The 22,033-nt window shown below is 47.2% G+C and overlaps 1 protein-coding gene across 1 annotated transcript in view; it reads right to left on the bottom strand.

The window, feature by feature from the left end:
* ARID3C (AT-rich interaction domain 3C) overlaps positions 1-22,033 on the bottom strand; it is an 815,039-nt gene that overhangs the window by 10,811 nt on the left and 782,195 nt on the right. The window contains exon 7 of the mRNA XM_069626829.1: positions 20,231-20,320. Within this exon, the coding sequence (XP_069482930.1) occupies positions 20,231-20,320 (90 nt within the window). The remainder of the gene's footprint in view (positions 1-20,230; positions 20,321-22,033) is intronic.

The following is a 22,033-nucleotide window of genomic DNA, read 5'->3' as shown; positions in this document are numbered from 1 at the left end:
GCTGGAAAAGTGCAAGAGTGCAGTGATGTGCTGTTGGCAGCCTCAGCCCGGTGGGTCTGTCGGCTGGTAGTCGTTGTGTACTGATGTGCGAGTCTATGTGTGTTTATTGTTTTGTTGTTGCAGTGTAGTGAAGTTTGTGCGGTTTGTTGTGCTGGAGGTTTGTGGTTGTGTTTGGTTTGGAGTTTGAGAGGTGCATGCAGATGAGGAAATTGTTAGTGGAATTGGTTAGTTGGTATATCCGTCCTGAATTGACCAGTTGGGCTCGCGTAATCTCACCCGATGGGGTGCTTGGGCACCCTGTGCCTCTGAATGTTCTTGCCCATTTTTTCATTCGAGGCCCCTTGAACATCTCGCTGCCTCCTCTGCCCACTCCGTCAACAGCCTTGCCTGCTCCTCACCCCCCCCCACATGGCTAGTGTACCTGTCAGTGTACATACCTCAGTTAGTGTGGTGATTGATGGTATCTCGCCAGTTTCACAACCCAGTGGTACCTAGTTGTAGCTATACAGGCGGTTGGAGATGGTAAGGATTGGCTGGGGTTGTTGTCTCCGTCTCCATGGGTCTCGCGTGTGAACCACTCTGTCCAGCGTCACCCCACCCGGTGCCCTGAGTGCTTCTCGGTCAGTTCTAGGAGCTTGTCAATGTCCTTTCCCGTTTAGTCATTTGTCTTACTGTTGTTTCGGTTTAAGTCTCTGGTATTGAAGAGCCAGGTATTTAGTAATTTTCTGAATTGAAGGTGATCTTTGGTGTTCCTTACTTCTTTTGGGATGTTGTTCCAGGTTTTTGCAGCTAAGTGGTAGAAGGCGGTGCCTCTGAGTTTTTTCTTGATGTAAGGTTTTAGTTCCAGGCGGATTTCATTGGTTGACCCGAGGGGTCTCGTTGGCTTGTTGATTGTAGCTTCTTCAGTAGGTATTCCGGTATTCCGGTATACCTACTGAAGAAGCATAGTCGATACTTGACATGATGAGGCTGACGATAGTGAGTGTTTTGTGTGTGAAGGACAGGAAAGGTAGTATTTTTCTTGCCGTGTGGAGGAGGAAGAAGCATTTCTTGACTGTTGCGTTTATTTGCGGTTCTAACTTTAAGGTGTTGTCCATCAGGACTCCCAGATTTTTTACTACCTTAGATGGTGATGATGCGGTTCCCATTCCCGTTGGCCACGGGATGGGGGTTTCCTTCTCTTGGTCTTTGGATATGATCATGATTTCTGTTTTTCCTGGGTTGATTTTCAGGTTGTTGGCATTCATCCAGTTGAAGACTTCTTTTAGACAGTCGGTTAGGTTTGAATGATCGGCTTGGGTGTCTTTGATTTTGTAGATGATTTGAGTATCGTCTGCATAGTTGTAGCATGTGATGTTGTGTTTCTTGAAGATTTTGATAACTGGGTTTTGGTAGATGTTGAAGTACAGTGGTGATAGTGAGGATCCTTGTGGCACTCCACAATCGTTAACTCGTGGGGTGGATTTGAAGGGTTTAATCCAGACGGTTTCTGTTCTGTCTGCTGGGAATGATTTAGTCCAGCGTAGTGCTGTGCGCTTTATGCCTATGTCTTCTAGTCTTTTGGTTAGGTGTCATGGCTAACTGTGTCGAAGGCTGCAGAGAGGTCGAGCAGAATAAGGGCTGATGTTGTGTTGGAGTCTGCGTTTTTTTTTAGATCATCCCAGATGGATAGTAGTGCTGTTTCTGTACCTCTTGTGGGTCTGAAGCCGACATGAGCTTGGTTTAGCAGGTGGTGTTTTTCAACGTATTCTTGGGTTAGTTTGTATACGTAGGTTTCGAGGAGTTTTGCCGGGTAGGTGATGTTAGAGATTGGTCTGTAGTTGGAGAGGTCATCTACGTCGCCGCTTGTGTTTTTCAGAAGTGGTTTGATGTAAGCTGATTTGAAGATCTTTGGTACGGTTCCTGTTGCTAGTGATAGATTTATAAGGTTTCTGTAGTAGTCTGCTGGCGTTCCTTGTGCGAGGATTGATTTGTAGATGTCCGGGGGACAGGGATCCATCGGTGAACCCGCTTTCTTGCTGTGTTTTACCAGCATTGCGAATGCCTCTGCTGATATTTCAGGAAAGTTATTGAGTTTGTTGTGTAGTTCTGAGATAGGTTCGTTTGGTTGTATGTTGCTGTTGGTTGGCCTCTGTTGAATGGTTTGTCGGATGTCATTGATTTTATTTTTGAAGTGGTCTGCAAGGTCATTGCAGAGTTTCTCCGAGGGGGTTAGGGTGTTGTCACATCATGGTGGGTTTCTCATTTCTTTAATGATATGAAACATTTCTTTTTGTGTGTTGGTGACCTTTGTGATTCTGTCATCATAATGCCTTCTCTTTGCCTTTTGAATTTCCTTCTTGTATGCATGAATTTGCTTCTGAAACAGTGTTTTTTTGTCTAGGTTGTAATCTTTCCTCCATTCCATTTCCATATTTTTATTTTATTTTTTCATGGTGCTTAATAGTGGGCTAAACCATTTTGCCATTGCTCTCTTTTTTGATGGTGTAAATGGTTTTTCTGGGGCTATCTTATCAATTGTATCTGCGATCCATTTGTGTAGTATCTCTGCTTTCCCGTCTAGGTCAGCTAGGTCTAGTTCTGTTGTTGAGGGCTTGGTTAACTCCAGTTGTTCGAATAGGTTGCTTTCTTTGACATCTTTCCAGTTTCTTTTTGTGGTGGTTGTGAGTTTAGGAGGTTGGATGCAGACTTGAGTAGGCAGAGTGATTACGAATGGGGTGATGAGATGGTCGCTCCATAGTATTTGTATTGGCGGTGCCGTGGTGATGAGTTTTTCCTCGGCGAAAATTGCGTCAAGGATGTGTCCTGCCGAGTGAGTTGCCCCTTTCACTAGTTGTCGTAGTTTCATGGTGGTGAGTTGTTCAGTCAGTGAGTTTTGGGGGTTGGCATGACTGTCTTCGAACCAGATGTTGAAGTCCCCCAGGATGATTAGGTGTTCGTGGTTGATGGCTATGTTGGTGATGGCTTCTATGAAGTTGTCGACGAAGGATGCATCATAAGTTGGCGGTCCGTACACCAGGATGAATGTGATGTTAGTTTTTGGGCTAGCTGTTAGGTGTATGACCATGGACTCGCAGTTTAGGATGTTGAGTGGTTTGTCTGTTCTTATTTTTAGGTGTTCTTTAAATGCTATTGCGATGCCTCCTCCTTTTTTGTTTTTCCTGTTTATTTGAAGGCATTTAAAGTTAGCTGGGAGGCAGCTTTGGAGTGTGATTTTGTAGTTGTCGTCCAGCCAAGTTTCTGTGATGAATAGGATGTCAATGCCATTGTCGTTGAGTAGGTCGAAGATCTCTCTAGAGTGTTTTGACATGGATCTTGCATTTATTAGATTGCAGTGGAGTTTGGAGGTGTTGTTTAGTTTGTCTTTTCTTGTTAGGGTCGTCTTCTGATCTTGTTGAGGTGTAGGTTTCGGGTTGTCAGCGTCCTCGAATAGTTCTTCTAGGTTTTGTCTAGGGTTTTTGTTTTCATCGGGTTCGTCTTCCAGGGGTTGCAGTTGTGGATTGGGGGTTCTTCTTGCTTTGGTGATGTAAGGTGTTATCGCTTCAGTCGTGTGTTTGTTGTTTCTGGTGGTGTTCGTCCTTCTTCTTCGTGATTTTGTTAGGTTGTTTAATGTTGCCGCTTCTGGCGTTGCTTTGGTTCGGTCTGGTGAGCAGGTCTCAGCGAGGTATGGAGTTAGGTAGAGGGATTTGTCTCTTCTCTCAGTATTGGTCCGATTTTTGATCCTGTATGTGGGGGTGTGTTCTATTGTTGCGGTTCTTAGTTGCAGTTCTGGAGTGTTTGTTCTTCTCTTCTTTCCCTCGGGGTGGGTCGTTTGCGCGGTTCCGAGTTGTTTAGGGTTTTTTTTTTTTCTGATGTCCAGTCGGTTCCTTTTTGTCTTGTGGTGTAGTACTTGGTGTGGATGATGTCCGCTGCCGGTTTTAGTCTTCGTCTGTTGTTGTTATGTCCAGCTGATGTTGACTATTCGTTCAGTTGCTGTCTTGGAGGGGTTAGGGGAGGTGGTTAAGGGTTGTATAGTTATATAGTTGGGTTTTAACGGTGGCTCTCTTTGGTCTCTGTCTCCCTGAGCGTGGTTCACTGCGGTGAGTTGGCCATGTATGTTTAGGAGGGACATGCACCGGTTGCGGAGTGAATTTGAGGGGTGCAGCTAGGATTTACTTCCTTGATATAGTCAGGGCATTGAAGCCCTGCTAGATCTGAGAGACAGGTCTATTAATGCAATCTGAGTATCATAGAATGCAATTTGGAGACAGAACCCTACTAAACTTGAGAGACCTGTATAGTGGGAGAGAGGCCTATCAATGTGGTCTGAGTATCATACAATGCAGATTGGAGAGAGAGGCCTACTGGCCTTGAGAGACCTATATAGTGGGAAAGAGGCCTATCAATGCAATCTGCGTATCATACAATGCAATTTGGAGACAGAACCCCAGCTAAACTTTGCAAGACCTGTATAGTGGGAGAGAGGCCTATCAATGTACTGAGTATCATACAATGCAATTTGAGACAGAACCTTATTAAACTTGAGACACCTGTATAGTGGGAGATAGGCCTATCAATGTGGTCTGAGTATCATAAAATGCAGTTTGGAGAGAGACCCCTGCTGGACTTGAGAGACCTGTATAGTGGGAAAGAGGCCTATCAGTGCAATTTGGGTACCATACAGTGCAATTTTGAGACAGAACCCCAGCTAAACTTGGTAAACCTGTATAGTGGCAGAGAAGCCTATCAATGCAATATGAGTATCATATAATGCAATTTTGAGACAAAACCTCCATCTAGACTTGACGGACCTGTATGGGTCTATACGGAGCAGTGGCTTTGAATCTGGGGTAGACTGGTTGTTCCACTCCCGACTCAGGCCACTCCTACCTTAATGGTCCATTGTATATGATGGTTGATGGCTGGCCACTGCTTCCCCTGCAGACACTTGCTGGACTGTTGAAGCTGCCCTTGGCCTTAGGCCCTTAGCCGCGGGCTGCACGGGCAGGGGGCTGCCCTGGGAGGAGCGGTGATGAGAGCCAAGAGGACCAATGGGTGCGGGGGGGGCAGGACGGGAGACGGGGGGGGATGATAGGAAGAGGGCGCAGGGTGGGAGCGGGTCTGGATGGGGCTTCTGGCCTTTCCAAATATTCACAGTGATCCCAAAGAGGCCACTTGCAGCAGACAGGGCCAAGGTTCACTGTTCTCCGAAGTGCCTTGGGAGGTTTGGGGCTCACCCACTCACCTGCACGGCCCGGATGGAAGTGGCGTGCAGGTCGAGGTGGCTTCAACACACTGGAATCAGGGGGCCTATCAGGGCCAGTGGGAGGGAGCGGAGGCAGGATCAGGGGAAGCAGGAGAGGACGCGGCCTGCGCTGGGGAGCAAGCGGGGGCTGGGGCACTAACAGATGCTGGATTCAGGGCCTGAGGGGTTCAGGGGGGCTCACCCACTCACCTGCACGGCCCGGATGGAAGTGGCGTGCAGGTCGAGGTGGGTTCAACACACAGGAATCAGGGGGCCTATCAGGGCCAGTGGGAGGGAGCGGAGGCGGGATCAGGGGAAGCAGGAGAGGACGCGGCCAGCGCTGGGGAGCAAGCGGGGGCTGGGGCATTAACGGATGCTGGATTCAGGGCCTGAGGGGCTCACCCACTCACCTGCACGGCCCGGATGGAAGTGGCGTGCAGGTCGAGGTGGGTTCAACACACAGGAATCAGGGGGCCTATCAGGGCTAGTGGGAGGGAGCAGAGGCGGGATCAGGGGAAGCAGGAGAGGACGCAGGATTTTATACTGCACACTGCCGTCTCCAGGTTCTCTTAAAATAGTGGGATACAAAGTGTGTTGATTTATAAGACAAATTTGATCAGACAAGTTTGATAAGAACCCTATCACCGTCTTAAGTGTGTACATTCAGGATAGTATCTCCACTGACAGAAACATCTTTGACTGCCAAACCCTGGCTCTATCCATAGCATGATTTCAAGCAGCTTTTTGGGGCGGTTTGAGGATTCACTGATTTAGGTTGCAATGTATAGGTGCCTAATTGTGGTTCTAAACCACAGAGGACCGACAGGAAAGGAAGGGTGGGGCTGAGGTGCTACACAGGTGAAAACAGGGAAAGGGTAACTGGAGAAGAATAAAGGAATACAGCTAACAGCATAATTCGACATGATCAAGGAACTCGCATTATAGTCCAAGTTAAACCTCCAGCACGGAAGATGCCATACTTAATGGTGCTAGGGATGGGCACAATTGTTGGCTTATTCTCCTAGGGTTCCGGATGGCCTGAGAGGGTAACACTTCTCCCGTTTGAGGGACTCAATGAAAGCAACCCTGTTTTCTTTCATCAAGACTCTGGTGTCAGGGATGGCATAGTAGTGGACCCTTTTCTATATGGATAGGTCTTGCAGATTATTTGTGAAAACCCTCTGAGAAGGCATGGAACCCTTTCTGATGCTTCCCTAAGACAAAGGTAAGTCTAGTGGAATCCGGCCTAAAAGTACTAGTTTCCAGAGAATGCTACTGAAAAATGGTTCCAGATAATGTGAAATGGCGGCAGAATGGGTACACACGGGTCAGTATAAGGCAGCGCAAAAGACACTTAGAAGCAATGAACAACCGTAAGACAAATTCACCTACCATGCAGCAGTGTTTCATGCTCCATTGTAAACACCTGCTCCCTTGCTGCCCTAGTTAGGGGCGGTTATCTGCCTCTGTGCCACAAATCGTGTATATGACTGCATCATTGGGTGGTCAAAGGCTTCTACTTACATCTAAATTTCAAGTGAGTATTTTCTCGAAAAAGCTTTGCAAAGTGTACTCTTTTGCTATTCAGTCTGGAATAGAAATGATAGTTTTCCGCAGAGAAGCCAGCTGAGTGCTCCCTGCAATCCAATCCAAGTGTTTGTCTAGCTTTAAAGCCTTTCACGCACCGTCTCATAAGGGACGTGGTGGTGTAATCTGGCCCTAAATCCTGCCTGCGCCACTGGTCTTATGTGTGTTGCCTCAAGTTATTGGGATGCCTCTATAGCAGGGATTTCTTGATTTCTTCAAGGGCTGAGTTAATTTGAGCTGTAATCCAGCATCATTCTACAGCCCACTCTGTTTTATCACATATCTTGAATTAAAAGAACCCTGGATGGAGGGGAGGAGATCTGACAGCGAGGGAGGAAAGGCAATAGTAGTGAGAGAATAAACGGGCAATGGCCAGAGAAAAGAGATAAGAAGGAACTTGATAGAGACCGGGCCATCGACATCCTACAGTGGAAAGACTGCGCTGACTAAGGGCTGAAAAGAAACAGAGACCGATTTCTTACAATAAGAATGAACAACAGGAAGAGGAGATGATGGGTTAAGAGAGCAATAGGCAGGTGAAGCATGGAAGAAGGGGGCGAGGAATAGCTGAAAGAGTTAAAAGCAAAGGGACTTGAAGATGAGGAATAGAAGGCGGGTGTGTGAAACATAGGGGAGGCATCAGAACAGTAACACAGGAAGACATGACAGAAAGGTGAGAGTAATTGCTGCGACCGACAAAATGACAATGAGAGCAGAGGATTATGGAGATCAGCAAGAGGAGGAAGAAAAACCTGTAGCGAGCAAATTGAGCCAATATATGCATACATCTGTGAAAAAGATGAAGGAGGGATGTTTAAGTTTAAATGTATAAGCTAAACACCCAACAAAATTAAGGAAGACACCCGATCTTATCTTCCTCCCAAGCACTGCTTATGACTGAACATATTTACCAGATGCGCCAAAACGTCCTTGTGCCTATGCTTGTGGGCCTTGTTGAGTACATGCGCGTGGGAGACACATGTACTAACCAGCTATCCCAAACTTTGGCCCCAGCATTTAGTTGCGAAATAGGTTAAATACGTGTGCATGCTACATAAAGGTAAGGTCGGTGGTTCTGCATTGTGTCTACACCTCCGATGCACCAAACATGGATCACATCTTTTGGGTATGAAACCTTTACAATACGAGTGCACTGTACAAAACCTGCATTCCCTGTGGTATGCACTGTGCACAGTAACCAGATATACCACTCATAACTATGGGCCATGATAAGCGTGCATGTGTGGTACTCACAGTGCTCGTATATTCCTGGTTGGATTGGTGGATCCAGTGGACCAGCTATTTCTCACTCAATCTCATCGCCATTGAGCAAAACAATATTTTGAGACAAGCCCGACCACTATCATGCCAGCAGTAGAGACTCTTCCTAAGAGATTCTGATCATTGACATGATGGGGTGTTAGGCTTCGGAGGCACGGTTCATACAAGATTCACATACATTACAGCACATCATGCAGTGAATCCTATTCAATAACGCTTACAGCTGAGATCGAAAATGACGGCCGCCATTACCGATCTCCACCATGAACAAAGATGGCACCGTCATTACAGTGGATGAATTCTTCCTACTCTTAAAAAATGCTCATGGGCACGTACAGCCTGTTGGGGACCCTATCTCTCTGCCCGCATCAACATGATGATGCAGGCAGAGATGTGGTCATACCTTTCATGGAGCAGAAAAACAACACGGAACGGTTTTCCGGCCATGAGTACCACTTCATATGTGTAGCCTGATCCAAAATGGTGCAGGTGCATCACATCCTACAGACACATTTTCCACCCTCATAAAATAATCATCTTTGTGTCTCACAGGTGCTATAAATATGTATATTCCAATTTATTTTTGATTAAAAAGCCTATGACTTTAAAATCCTGCATATCGACTGCCTACCTCAAACTTAACCCACTCAAGACCTGATTTGTCCTCCCCAGTACCCATCTAAACAACAGCAATGGCTCAATGATATGCACCTAGAAGGATGTGATCCGCAACTCTCGGATTCGGCACAATCCTTAGGCTTCACCTTTGACAGCAGCAGGCGACTTCCAGATCGCAGTGCATGCCCTTGGGGTCTTGCACATCAATAAGGGAAATGCCCTCTTGACTGGGCACCCAGCCGTTCACTTGGCTCCCCGGAAATCAGTCCACCTCGCTACAGCACGTCCTATTATGGGTGTGTGAAAATTGGACCGAATCACACCCGTCCTGCAATAACTACATCACGAGTATCCCACAAGCATAGAACCGAAAACAAACCTTCCCTTGTCATGCACCCACCCTCTAGAACTCGATCCCTTTATAAGCTTGGAATGCCGGCACAAGTCCCCAGTTTCAAAAAATCTCTCAAAACGTGACTTTTTCAAAAACACCTGACCTGAAGGAGTAATCACAATGGATGCACAGACCGAAAATCTCAGTACTGTGCTACTGTTAAACGATACCAGCCTAAATGCGGGCTACCCACACCTTGTAACCCTTTACTGCTCTGGAACGAGGTCTGCGCTTTAAAAAATAAAATGGAATTTAAATAAAATGTTGACACATCTATGCTAATCTCTGGTACACTTTGACATCACAGCATAGTAACCCTGTGCATAGAACCCGATTTGTAATCTGCACTTGGATTCACACATCCAGTATGACAGATTTTAAGCAAATGTTCAGCTTGCGCCTGTTAATAAGACTATTGTTTGAGTTTCAAATTTTGAATCTCGAGCCACAAATCACAAATGTATTGATTTGAAGAATCAGGGACTGAACTAGAGGAATGACATATAATAAAGCATTTATAAATGGCAAAGCCTTTCCCAGCAGGGTGCCAGTACTATAGCACAATGATGAGAACTAGTCATGAGCCAGTTCATGAGGGAGTAAAAAAAAGTGGGACATATTTCGGGGGCAAAACAAACAGAACCAATATATATAAGAAAGGGGTCACTTACAAGGATAACATTAACCTAAAGAGGACTGCTATGTAGCCTATGTAAAGCATGTGAATCTAAGCAGATTCAGAAGCTTCAGAAATAGGCTCCTTCTTGCAACGTGGGCATTCTCTGGCTTCCTGGCACCATGCACACGCGCACACACACCATCAATGTTATGGTGGGTTTAAAAATGCAGAAAATAACATTTGACCTAAAAGCCATTTCGGCTAACAAGCTGTACGTGCCACACTGTCACCGGATAGCCTTCCTTGGAAGTTCACTTCCAGTTCGAAGCCACTGCCTGCACAATGCATATTGGGGTATGCCAATGAGCTAAAAAGTATGCATGTTGTCATATGGAACAGCACTATTTTAAATATAGCTTTACCATAAGACATACAGTTCTCAAGGAAAAGGACAACTGCTTATGGGGTTCTCACTATTTAGGGCTCATCAGTGTGCTATAGTGCGATATTCTATTGTTTATATCATTGGGGTATGTTTAAGAAACAGCATCTATTTTATAGAGAGTTTAGAAATGCAACAGAAAACTGCATGAATGAATGGCGCTATGGCATGTATGACTTATTAGCTGAAATGTTATGTTATTTGCATTTATATAGCGCCTTATGTATGATTGGCATGATCCCAAAGCGCTGGTAGGTTGAACGCCCTCGGGAACCGCAGTTCAAGTCAGTGGAGAGAGTGTTGTATAGTGCGTGGGCGCACCGGATATGTGTGCAACTGGTGTGGTTGTTGCATGATAGCTGCTTTTTAGTGGTAGGTGTGGTGCTGAGGAGATCAGTTGGATGTGTTCAGTCTGGTGGGTGGACACCCAGACTGAGTTCTGGCTGTGTGAGGCCTGAGGAGACGCCTAAAGCTAGCAGTATGTGCTCAGTGTTTTATTAGGATGATGAGGAGTTTGTGGGGTGATGTTAGTATGAGAACAGCTATACCGAATGTGTCATAGTATTGCTGTGTCCTAGTTGAGTGATGCTGTATAGGAGAGAGTAAGCGTAGTAGTGAGATATGTTGGTTATCAGTAAAGCGCCTGCGACCAGGCACGAGAGCGTATACATATATACAGGGACAGGACGGAGAGGGTAAACATGCGATACGGATAACATGGGGATACAGGTTCATAGCATATACATAGCATAAATATGAGATACATGGTTATATTGAGGTATATCCACTCCATTTACTCAGTGCTTTCATCCGCTCATTTCGCTCTGTCCTTTCACTCTACTCTATCCAGTCCATCCAGTCCTTCCGCTCCACCTGTTTCGTCTGTTCCATCTGTTTCATCCACTTCATCCGTTCGATCTATTCAATCCACTTCATTTACTCCATCCGCTCCATCTACTCCATTATTTCCATCCACTCCATCCATTCATTCTATCCACTCCATCCTTTCTATTCGCTTCATCCTTTCTATTCGCTTCATCCTTTCCATCCACTCCATCCTTTCCATCCACTCCATTCTTTCCATCCACTCCATTCTTTCCATCCACTCCATCTTTTCTATCATCTCCATTCTTTCATCCACTCGATCCTTCCTATCCACTCCAATCATCCCATCCATTCCGTCCACTTCATCCATTCCACCCATTCCATAATTTCCATCCACTCCATCTGTCCTGGGAGGATAGCTCAGGGGCACTGTACCGTCTTATTTTAAACACACAAAAAATACTACAAGACCCTCAGGATAAAGGAATTTCTTACTAAACCTGTATCACCAAACCTCATCATCAACATAGGTAAAACATTTTATAACCATAATCATCGTAAATAAATAGGTTTATTTATTTTATTACTAAAATTTCTTTAAAAAAATCAAAAGCGTATATGTATACTCTTAATCCATCTCATATACAATAACATAATTACACATATCTCACAATAACAAGTAGATAATAAGTGTACGGCGCATAGGCATATATAGGAAAGAAATAACCTCCATTGCATTAACCCGATGTGTACATTACCGCTATTTTAAATCTTGTCCGACTGTTTAGGATTATGTTCACTTTGTAATAATGTACACATTGGGTTTATGCGGTGGAGGTTATTTCCTTCTTATCGTTTCCTATGCGTCGTTCACTTATTATCCACTTGAGTTATTGTGAGATATGTTTAATAATATTGTATTGTATAATTGATGTCTTAAAAGTATACATATTCGTTTTTGATTTTTTAAGAAAAGTTTGTAATAAAATAAAGAAGTATATTTATCTACGATGAAGATGGTCATAAACTGTCTTATTGTAAGGCATTTTTCAAGAACCAAAAATCAGATAACTACCATTCAATAAAAGCGTGTATATTTAACAAAACACTGCCTGAAATCTAAATTTGAAGATGTACCTTGTAAACAGTTTTTTTTAAATCTCCCAGTCAATCTCTAAAGGAAGAATGTTTTCCTGACCCTCCAATCTCCCAGTTACATCCTTGTTTCCCCAGAATTGTTATACCCATGGTCAGCAGCCCAAGTTGCAGTGATAGTTGATGCATCCTTGGCAGTGTGGTCCTGCAGCACCATCGCAGTGTTTCCCTGTAGCATCAACAGCAGCAGCATAATGTGCCGTGTGGGCTGTCAAGTCAATTGAAGCACCAGCCAGCAACACCCAATGCATTGTGAATGTGAAACAGAATTAGCCCTTTAGCCCGTCATATTGTCTGGAGGGTAGAATTGCAGAATAGCATGCAAATTCCCCTGCAGCATTCCTTGCAGTATGGACGCAATGCAACAATTTCAGTGTGAGGCACCTACCCCAATTCTTGTGTACCTACAGAATAATTAAACAAATATTTTAGAATACCGGAGACCGTTTGCTAAGCGCGGGACCGAGAATCGAACCAGTGTTGCTTTCGGTGGTCTTGCTTCCAAGACAAATACGTTGCCCTTGAGCTATCCTGCAGGTATCTAATAATGTTCATGTTTGTCTGCAGCATTAACTGAAGTATGGCCTTAGAGCACTACATACTTTGTTGGCATGCAACATCAATTGCAGTTTTGTCCTGCTGGATGACTTGCTTGTGTGTGTTTTGGGGTGGGATGTGCATTATACCAGCTGCGTTTGGACAGCAGACTAATTGACAGATTTTGACAAGTATTGGTATAGTGTGTGGATCTAGGAGTTACAATGCGGACTAAAGAAGAGTTCCATGGGTGGCGGAATCTTCAGCTGCTGTGTCAGCAGTATTCCTGCGTGCATCAGCCTCTGTTGCAGTTTGCCATATTGCAAGGTGCAATTTACTCCTACAGGATAGGCAGTCGCATTTACCAGAGGTAGAAGGGAGCATACACTGTGTCATTGTGAGCAGTGTGGGATGAACATTTTTCTGCTAGGTGGGCATCGGGTCAGTTATGGTAAACTGCAGCATTGGCAGCCATATCTGTCGCAGTGGAGATGCAGCATTACGTGCAATATGTGCAGGAGTCTTAATGGCAGATACGTGCTTGCTGGCTTGCAGGAGTGAATGCAGTGTGGGATGTGGCATCAGGTACAGCATGCGCCACATCAATCAATGTAGTGTGAGCTTCTAATCTATGGGCTGAAAGCACTCAACGTACAACGGGCTGCAATGTTAATTGAGGGGATTACCATCACCATCCATGCTATGAAAGAAGACTGAGATAAAGCACACAGCAGACAGACCTACCTGAAGACTCATGTTAATCATGAGCTGTGAAACTGAACGGAGGTCCCACAGAGGCCTGGCCTTACCAGCATTCATCCGTTTCTAAAGGTCGTCCCATTTGGCATGAAAAGGCTGCTTAATGACAAAGTTAGCCACTCAGGTGGGAGCCAGGAAAGGGGAAAGTGACCCCAGGAAATGCCCCCAACACCTCTTCTGATCCCACTCGCCATTTCTGTACCATCTTGCGAGCTCTGGACGGCACCTAGCTCTCAAAAGCGATGTACAAGCAGATTTGCAAGGACTGATCTTTAAGCATGGTTAAATATTAACTGCTGATAAATGCCGCTTTGGATTTTAATTGCTGCCTCTCAGCAGGCAGAAGGAAGGGCTCTCCTGGCCAGCAAAGTAACCCTAATGACAAAGACTTTGTGCTGAGTCATGAGGATGATGAGAACAAGTGGACACATCACTTCACATGGAGGTGGCTGCTATCCTACCACTGGCAATCTTTTTGTGCAGGGTTGAGGGAGGGAGGGATTGCAAATCCATTAAAGGAGGTGGATGATATCTGTGACTAAGGCTGCTAGGACAGTATCAGCTAGCCTTTATACATAAAGCCCAACATGCGCAAACGGCTAGTGGACTGTCAATTCAACTTTAAAGAGAATGCTCCACAAGCTAAGCCAGCTTAGTGTGGCCGCATAGCTTTAAGGTGAAATTCTACATGCTATAGTGTCAGGTATTTTTTAAAGATCATGTTCTATGTGCCCATTCTGTTCAACCCTTTGAGTCCCCTTAGGATACCTAAACAAAATGATTGCGTTTTTCCCGTATGCCATATATTAGCATCTTCAATTAGAGGGGTGATCTGCCCCTCCCCCCACCACCATTGCCAAGGACTGTGAACAAAACCGTTTATTATGTCATGGCCATCTGGCCACCGTGAGAGCGTAGTGGCTGCTCAGCAGTGAAAGTGTTCATTCTGCCAGAGGCGCTTGAAATATGAAGTTCTACATGCTAAGGCAGCTTAATACTGTTGTCTAGGCTTCATAAATTATGTTTAACATTGTAAGGCCGCTTCTGGCTATCAGCTAGGTTTTAAAATAAAATTTTCTTCATTCTATGGTTTCTTAAATCCATCAGAGAGAATTTGCAGCAAGTTACTTACCTGTAACTACTGTTCTCCAGCATGCGTCTCTTTCATGGATTCACATGCTTATGAGGGCAGGTGTTGCGACAACGGTCTCTGGGTCCTAAAAGGAGTTTTAACCAAGACGGACAAGGACTTGGCCGTCTGGATGCTGTCCTTCATTTTGGTGAGCTCTACATCCGTCGAAGAATGAAAAAGCTCCTTACAGTCAAATGGCAGGTCCAACACTTTGTCCTGCACCTCCTTTGAGAACTTGGTGGCGTGCAACCAAGCCTGCAGAGAGGTATCAACCCCAAGCATAACGCCCCGAGACGAAGTGCCAACGTGATGAGCCGCAGCCTCCAGCAGATCCTGGGCCAAGACCCTGGCATCCGATAATTCCACCTTAGAGTCGTGCAGCTTCTCGACCGGAATGAACTCCTCGAACTCTGCCAGACCTTTCCACATCTTCATATTCGCCCTTGCTAACACCAGTTCTGCACTGGCCTGCCGCAGCTGCAGGGCCGAGTTAGAAAAAATCTTCCTCCCAAGGGAGTCGAGAAGCTTGTCCTCTTTCCCCAGGACCTGAGTAGCCGTCGTAGAAGAGGATGCTGTAGGCCTGGACTGGAAAGTGGCCGCAGTCACCACTGTGGAGGAGGGGAGCAGACAAGATGCTAGAGCCACCTCTTCTGAAGAATGCAACCTGTAGCGTGCGTCAATTTTCTTATTGACGAAAAGTCCAGAGTGTGGATTTTCCCAGACTCTATGGACCTCGGCCAAAACATCCTTCTGCAAGAACAGGCCAATACGCTCCGAAGGAGACAAGTTCAACACCCCCGAAAGCATACCCTCCTGCGGGGCGGGTGCCTCGGGCACTGGAACATCCAATAGGTACATCATGTCCAGCACCCGGTCGTGAAAAGCTCTAATAGAGCGGGCTGGTCTTCGCTGTTCTGATTGCCCTGCGCATCATCCGACAGGTTAGGGACCTGCAGAACCACGTTGGGCACCGCCTTGTCCACGGGGGACAACGGAGGCAAGCGCGGAGAGGTAGGGGGAGGCACCGTAGGCAAAGGCGGTGCCGGCGGAACCACCGGAGGCACGGGTGGAGCCGGAGACCCAGGCGGGCCTATCTCCCTAAAAAGACCCTTGAAATACTCCCTCATGGGGTCGGTACGCATGAGTACCTGAAACTTGCCGAAAAAAGCGTCCTCCGGAGAAAGCTATGGAGCTGCCGGATAAGGCCTCTCTTGAGGGGGATAATTCCAAGGACGCAGAAGGGAGGGTTGCCAAGCAGGCCCATCCCCGGAGGTGTCCACATAAATCAAGGGTGCTGAACCCACAGGCAGCCAGATGTTGTGCGGAAGGGGCATCCGAGCGTTCCAGTCGTAAACTGTATGAAACGGGTGCGCACAAGGAACCTTATGTTCACCTACAGAACAGCTCCCCACACCTGAGGCCAATGGCGTAGTTGTAGGAGAAGCGCCCAAAATGGCCGCCGTGGTCGTGGCGGGAACGGCCGCCATTTTGCCGTCACCTGAGGGGAACTGCGGCACGTGTGGAAATGAGGCAGGGTTCCCCACCAGTGAGTCAGGGGTCTTCACTTTAGCCTTTACACAAGGAACCTCAGCTGAGCCGGTACTGTGCGGCCTGGAATGTTTCTGCGACATACCAATAGCCAAACTAGCCTTCACAGGAAGGACCTCAGCACTGCCGGTAAAGGAGGGACTTGGGTTCGAACACTCACTCCTTGTCCCCTCAACAGTTCTGGCGTCGCCACAAGAGCGGGAACGGTGAGAAACACCTTTCATAGATAAGGCCTTCTCAGCCCTCTCAGAACTGTTGGTTGCCTTAGCCTCTGTACGAGGGACCTCGGACCCAAGTTCGGTAGTAGCCTTTCCACAGCGGGCCTCGAACATACGTTTGGTATCACCAAGCCCAGCCGAGGCCTCGGGGCACACCCCGGTACTTTTGAGGGAAGCCGATAAAGAGGCATCGGAGCGAGCTCTGGTACCCCACGACTCAGTAGAACTAGGTCTACAAGCAGCCCACACAGGAGGGGCCTCGGAGTGTACTCCGGTATCCACAGGCCCCTTGCGGAGACCCTAGGAGAAAACTCTGGTATACTTTTTAGGCCCAGAAGGCACCTCGGGGCAAGCCCCGGTGACAGAGCGGTCGACGCTCCTACTGGACGGGAAGACCCCGGGAAAGCGTCTCCTGGCCGGGGTGCTCTGAAAAGTAAAGTACTTACTACTGGGCGTTTCTTCTTTTCGTCGATGAAGGATTGAAAATACATAGGGGGAGTACGCTGGAACACCTCCTCCTACTGCTCTAACCGACGTTGAAGTGCCCAATAGAAACAGGAGTCCCAACGGTGATCGGGACCCAAACACTCTAAACAAAGAGGATGGGGACCCGCCCTCGTGAAGCGTCGCTGACACGAGGAACAATTTGGAAAGTCAAGTTTAAACGACATAGACAGACTAGTACGCGATCGGTAGCGAGAGCCAGAGAGGAGGAAAAAGAAGAAATTCTTCCGCAGATGCAAGTGCGTCCAGTCCCGAACGAGCGGAGAAAAGGACTGATGGGCGATGCGCGGGGCTGGGTGGAGCCGGGATGGGCAGGGTTACGGACACATGTTGTATCCCGTGCAGAAAGAGAGGAAAGACTAAACATTTTGCAACATTTTCGATGCTTTTACAAAGTGCTCCGGTCCCGTCCCACAGGACGGAGGAATGTCCCATAAGTATGGAGGAAAGGGGATGGGATGTAGGAGTAAATTGAGAGACAAAAGTGCCACCCGGGGAAGGGCCTAGGGTGGCTGGGACAGTGGGCAGGGATTGTGCATCCTCACCCACTGTTCCAGCCACCTGATAGGCTGAACACCCCTCCCCGGGTGCGAATTTAGCATGTGCCTGAATTACTGCTTGACAACAGCCTTAGCAACCATAAGAAATGCAAGACTGGCACTGCGAGGGGTTTCTGCTCCCAAAAGCTTTGCTTTGGGACATAAATAAGAAGACGGCACCAGTGTTAAAACACGGCACCAATGAGGTGCTGTTAAACGCTGCTGCACACTTTTTCCTTTATAAAAATAGCATTTCCTAGACTGCAGAACTACTTTAAGAAAACGTTCTTAAAATATAAAAGTGTCAGTCTATAGAAAAAGCTTGCAGTGTCACTGGTACACATGTATCTATCTACAAGATAGATTTAAGCAGTTTTTGCTGCTGGAAAGCACGACACTTCCCCTTCAATATTTCCACCGGCCTCAGAATGGTGGTGCTGGAAACTGAGGGGAGAATGTTGGCTTTCCACACTGTATTTAGCACAAGCTCAGAATCAGGCCCTAAATTGATAGCTCAAACAAGAGTAAAGTACAAATGTTGGCGTATCAGAAGTTCAGCCATGCAAACAGGGAGGCTTCTCCTTTCTGCTCCAGTAGACTAACACAAGGAGGAACTGTCTGATATCCAATAGAGAGACCTGGCCAGTTTTCACTTACAAACAAATTCAACCTCTGGAATACCTATGGATATGAGACAAGCCCCCCAGAAGTGAACAGACTATGTGCAAGTGGCGCATGTACAAATCCCAATAAATCAATAAATACATGTAGCAGCACTCACTCTGCTGGTATCCCCATCGCCTGGGTTTGGCTGGAAATGAGAACGAATCCCAAGCTCCCCACTGTTGCCGCTTTCGAACATGAAATGTTTAAGGCCTTTGAAGGTCCTATGGGCTCAAAAGAAAACTTGGAAATGTGTTACTGAACTTGCGGGTTTAAGTCTTTCCACTCTGGGCAGCAGAGGAGAGTAGCCAGCTGCAAATCATATATAGTTCATTTATAAGGCTCTGTCCATGAACGCTGTCACTTTGCGGGGCTTGCCCACCCACCCTGCCAGTATCACTTGCACTAAAAAAAAGATCCCAGTGGCTCTGTGGGCAGCAATGGCCAATTCAAATTCGGAAAGGCCATGCAGGCTTAGTCCTCCGGAAAGAATAAATAGGCCAGTCTTGCCATGTCTTTCACACTTATAGTCCACTTATTATCTCGTGCAAAGTTGTTCTATACAGAGATTTTGGTTGATACTGATGGATTCGCCAAATTGAGAACTATAAATTTTGGTGTACATCTGTTCAATTCTTTCAGAAAAGGTGCAACAATCAAAATGTCACCTATCTAAATTCGTGTCTTATGTGTGATAGCAGAAATGTAAACAAATCCGTATAGCTAGAGATTAAGGCTGAGCTCATAATGCAACCAAGGGATGTACTGCATGCGCCTTAGCACTGGCGTACTTTGAGCACAAGGTAATATAGTGATCATATTGCCTTTGTTGCAAGCTTTTGCAACCTTTGGATCTCCAGATGATTGGAACTACAACTCCTATCAGCCCTACCCATCATAGCCAATCAGGAGCAGAGCCGGCCTTAGGGGGGGGGGAAATGCCGGGCAGCCGCCCGGGGTGCCACGCCCCCAGGGCGCCTTTTGCCCATGCCACGTCAGCTCGGGGGAGTCTTTCAAGGGCTCCCCCGAGCTGACGTTGTGTGAGAAGGCGCAGCAGGCGGCCTTTTACTGTGAAATGTGCCCACGGCGGTGGGTGCATTTGAATTCGCCCCTCCGCCACGGGCACTTTTCATAAGAAAAGGCGCCATAAGCCCCCCACCACGCCAGCTCGGGGGAGTCTTTCAAGGGCTCGCCCGAGCTGGCGTGGTGGCAGGCGCCTCATTGTCATTGAATGAACCCGCGGGGGCGGGCTCATTCAATGACAATGGGGTGCTAACGCGCCCTATTTAACCTCCTCGCCAGAGCGGGGAGATTAAAAAAAAAAAAGTTGGCCATCCTGGCCCCGCCCCCTTTCACCCCGCCCCCTGTTAACCAAGGGCGCGCGGTGGCCGAGGGGGGGGCGCCTTTTCGCCCAGGGCGCTGCTGCCCATAAGGCCGGCCCTGATGAGGAGGCAGCATGGGAGTTGCAGTCCAAAGCATCTGGAAAGCTACAGGTTGCTGTCTCCTGCCCCTTGTGCACACCCACTAATCAAAATGGCTCCTGGCACTTAAATAAAAGGTGTTATTATTCTTCAACTAAATGGTATTTTAGTAACACCTCAGAGAAGCATAGAAAACCAGGGTGCAAACCTGTGAGCTATGCCTGAAGCAGATCCACAACCTACTGAGATATCAGGGGCGTGGGCACAGCCCTACATTCTCCCTCAAACTGAAGCACTGGCCTACTGACGCCTGTGTTTGGAGAGTGGGAACGTTAACGCCAGATACGCTAGTTCAGCAATCTTTTGCTTCGATGTTTTCTTTTCACACACTACAATGCTGCGTTAGCGCAAGACGGTTCTGTAAATATTGAAAATAGAGTGACTTGGCATGCCCTGGGTGAAAATAAAACAGCCAATCCGCTCCTGTTTTGTCAGTGTTTTTGACAACATGTCTCTGGGAAATAAACAGTTTTCGTCTGCAAACGACAGAGGTAATTTTCAGACATTTCACTTTTTTTTCCTTTGTCCACCCTCCCACACACCCCACCCCAGAGCTCCCAACTCTATCAGCAGGAGCACTTCATTACAATGGATTTTATAGTAAAGACATCACACTGAGGGAAGGACTCGGGCATCCAGACACGGACTGTAAATTATTGGATTTCCTGCCTGCAATTACATTGGAAAAGCAGCCTTCTATTTACCTGTGTAGACAACCCCATTTATTTCTATTGACATGTTGATGCTGCTAATGCTGTTGGTGGACAGGTTCAATGCGGTCTCTTGTCTGTCATCTGCCGAGAGAGAGAGAGAGAAGAAAACACCAATATCAGCGATAAGCGGAACAGGAATAAGACGAGCGCCTGGGAAATAAAAAGGTGTGATGATAGGTTAGCCTCAAGGGATAGAAGCGACGACCAGCACCCTGAGAATCAATGAGTCAACAATGTCAATATAACACTTTCAATGCAGCTCCATTTCACATCATCACCATCTGTGCACTCTGACCCTATGAATCCAGTTTTTCTTGATTTCATTTAAGCAATAATACCCTAGCCAGTGCACCAGATCGAGTGGGTACGGCCTCGGACCTAAGGTATAGGCCCAAGCCCCTCTTCCATTCCCATTAGCGCCACCGACAGAGAGCTCGAGTTAGTGGGGTGGGCAGAGAAGGTAGAACGGTGGGAGGACCAGAGGAGCGGAGAACGGCGTGAAGAGGGCAGCGCTGGTGCGAGCGCCCTCCAGGTTGCTCGGAATGCGGGCATAGGTAGTGGAATTCAGCCTGCGATTCGAGCAACCTGATTGGCTGCATTTCCCACCTTGTGTGCTAATTTCTCATATCCTTTGCTTTCGTTTACCAAGTAATACTGTTGACATGCTAACCACACTGTATGGTTTGTGTTAATATAGAAGCACCTAGTTATGGAAGAATTACCAGGTTACTCACCGTAGTGACCACCTTACTCCTAGTCCATAGTCCCATTTCCTCCATACTTGTGGGACATCTCTCCGTCCTGTGGGACGGGACCGGAGCACTTTGTAAAAAGCATCCACATTTTTTTCAAAAATGTGTCCCTCCTCTTTTTCCTGCACGGGGCCCGGCATGCGCCCGTAACCCCGCCCACCTTGGCTCCGCCCCGCGCATCGCCCATCAGTCCTTTTCTATTGCCGGGTCAAAGACCCATTAGCAATAACAGAGGAACCTTATTAGAGGGGATGGCAGGCGGGCGTATGGAGGAAAGGGGACTATGGACTAGGAGTAAGGTGGTCACTACGGTGAGTTACCTGGAAATACTCCTACGTCCCATCCCCTTTCCTCGATACTTGTGGGAGATTCCCAAACACTCCTTACAGGAACTACGGGTGGATGTAAATACCCCTTACTGAAAAAGGTTCTTCAGCACAGCCTGACCAAACTGAGCGTCAGCTCTAGAGCTCATGTCGAGACAGTAATGCTTACAGAAAGCTGATGGGGAGGACCAAGTAGCTGCCCTAGCGATGGACTCCCAGGGAACATATTTCTGAAAAGCAACCGTGGCTGCTTTGCCCCGGCCAAGGTGCGCGTGGATACCTTTAGGAGGTTTCAGCCTTTGGACGGTGAAAGACTCTGTGATGCAGGCGGCAATCCACCTGGAAATGGTTGCCTTAGACGCCGGCTTGCCCTGAGGGTTACCGAAGGTCACAAAAATTTGAGAAGAACTCCTAAACTCGGAATTCCTGTCCAGGTAGAACTTAAGAGCTCTTCGGACATCAAGACAGTGTAGAACTCTTTCAGCCGCTGAGGCAGGGTTCGGAAAAAAGACCGGAAGGGAGATCGACTGATACAGATGGAATTCGGTCACTACCTTCGGTAGGAAAGCCGGGTTTGTCCGAAGGACTACCTTGTCCTTGTGAAAGACCAAGAAAGGATGCTCCACCGACAATGCCTGGAGCTCACTCACTCTCCTCGCTGACGTAACGGCGACCAGAAAAGACACTTTCCAAGACAAGTACTTGAGGTCTACCGT

This window comes from Ambystoma mexicanum, chromosome 6p (genome assembly GCF_040938575.1).
Source record: "Ambystoma mexicanum isolate Mex_15411 chromosome 6p, UKY_AmexF1_1, whole genome shotgun sequence".
Taxonomy (NCBI): Eukaryota; Metazoa; Chordata; class Amphibia; order Caudata; family Ambystomatidae; genus Ambystoma; species Ambystoma mexicanum.
The sequence above is the reverse complement of the archived record's forward strand: the minus strand, read 5'-3'. Positions and strand labels throughout refer to the sequence as shown.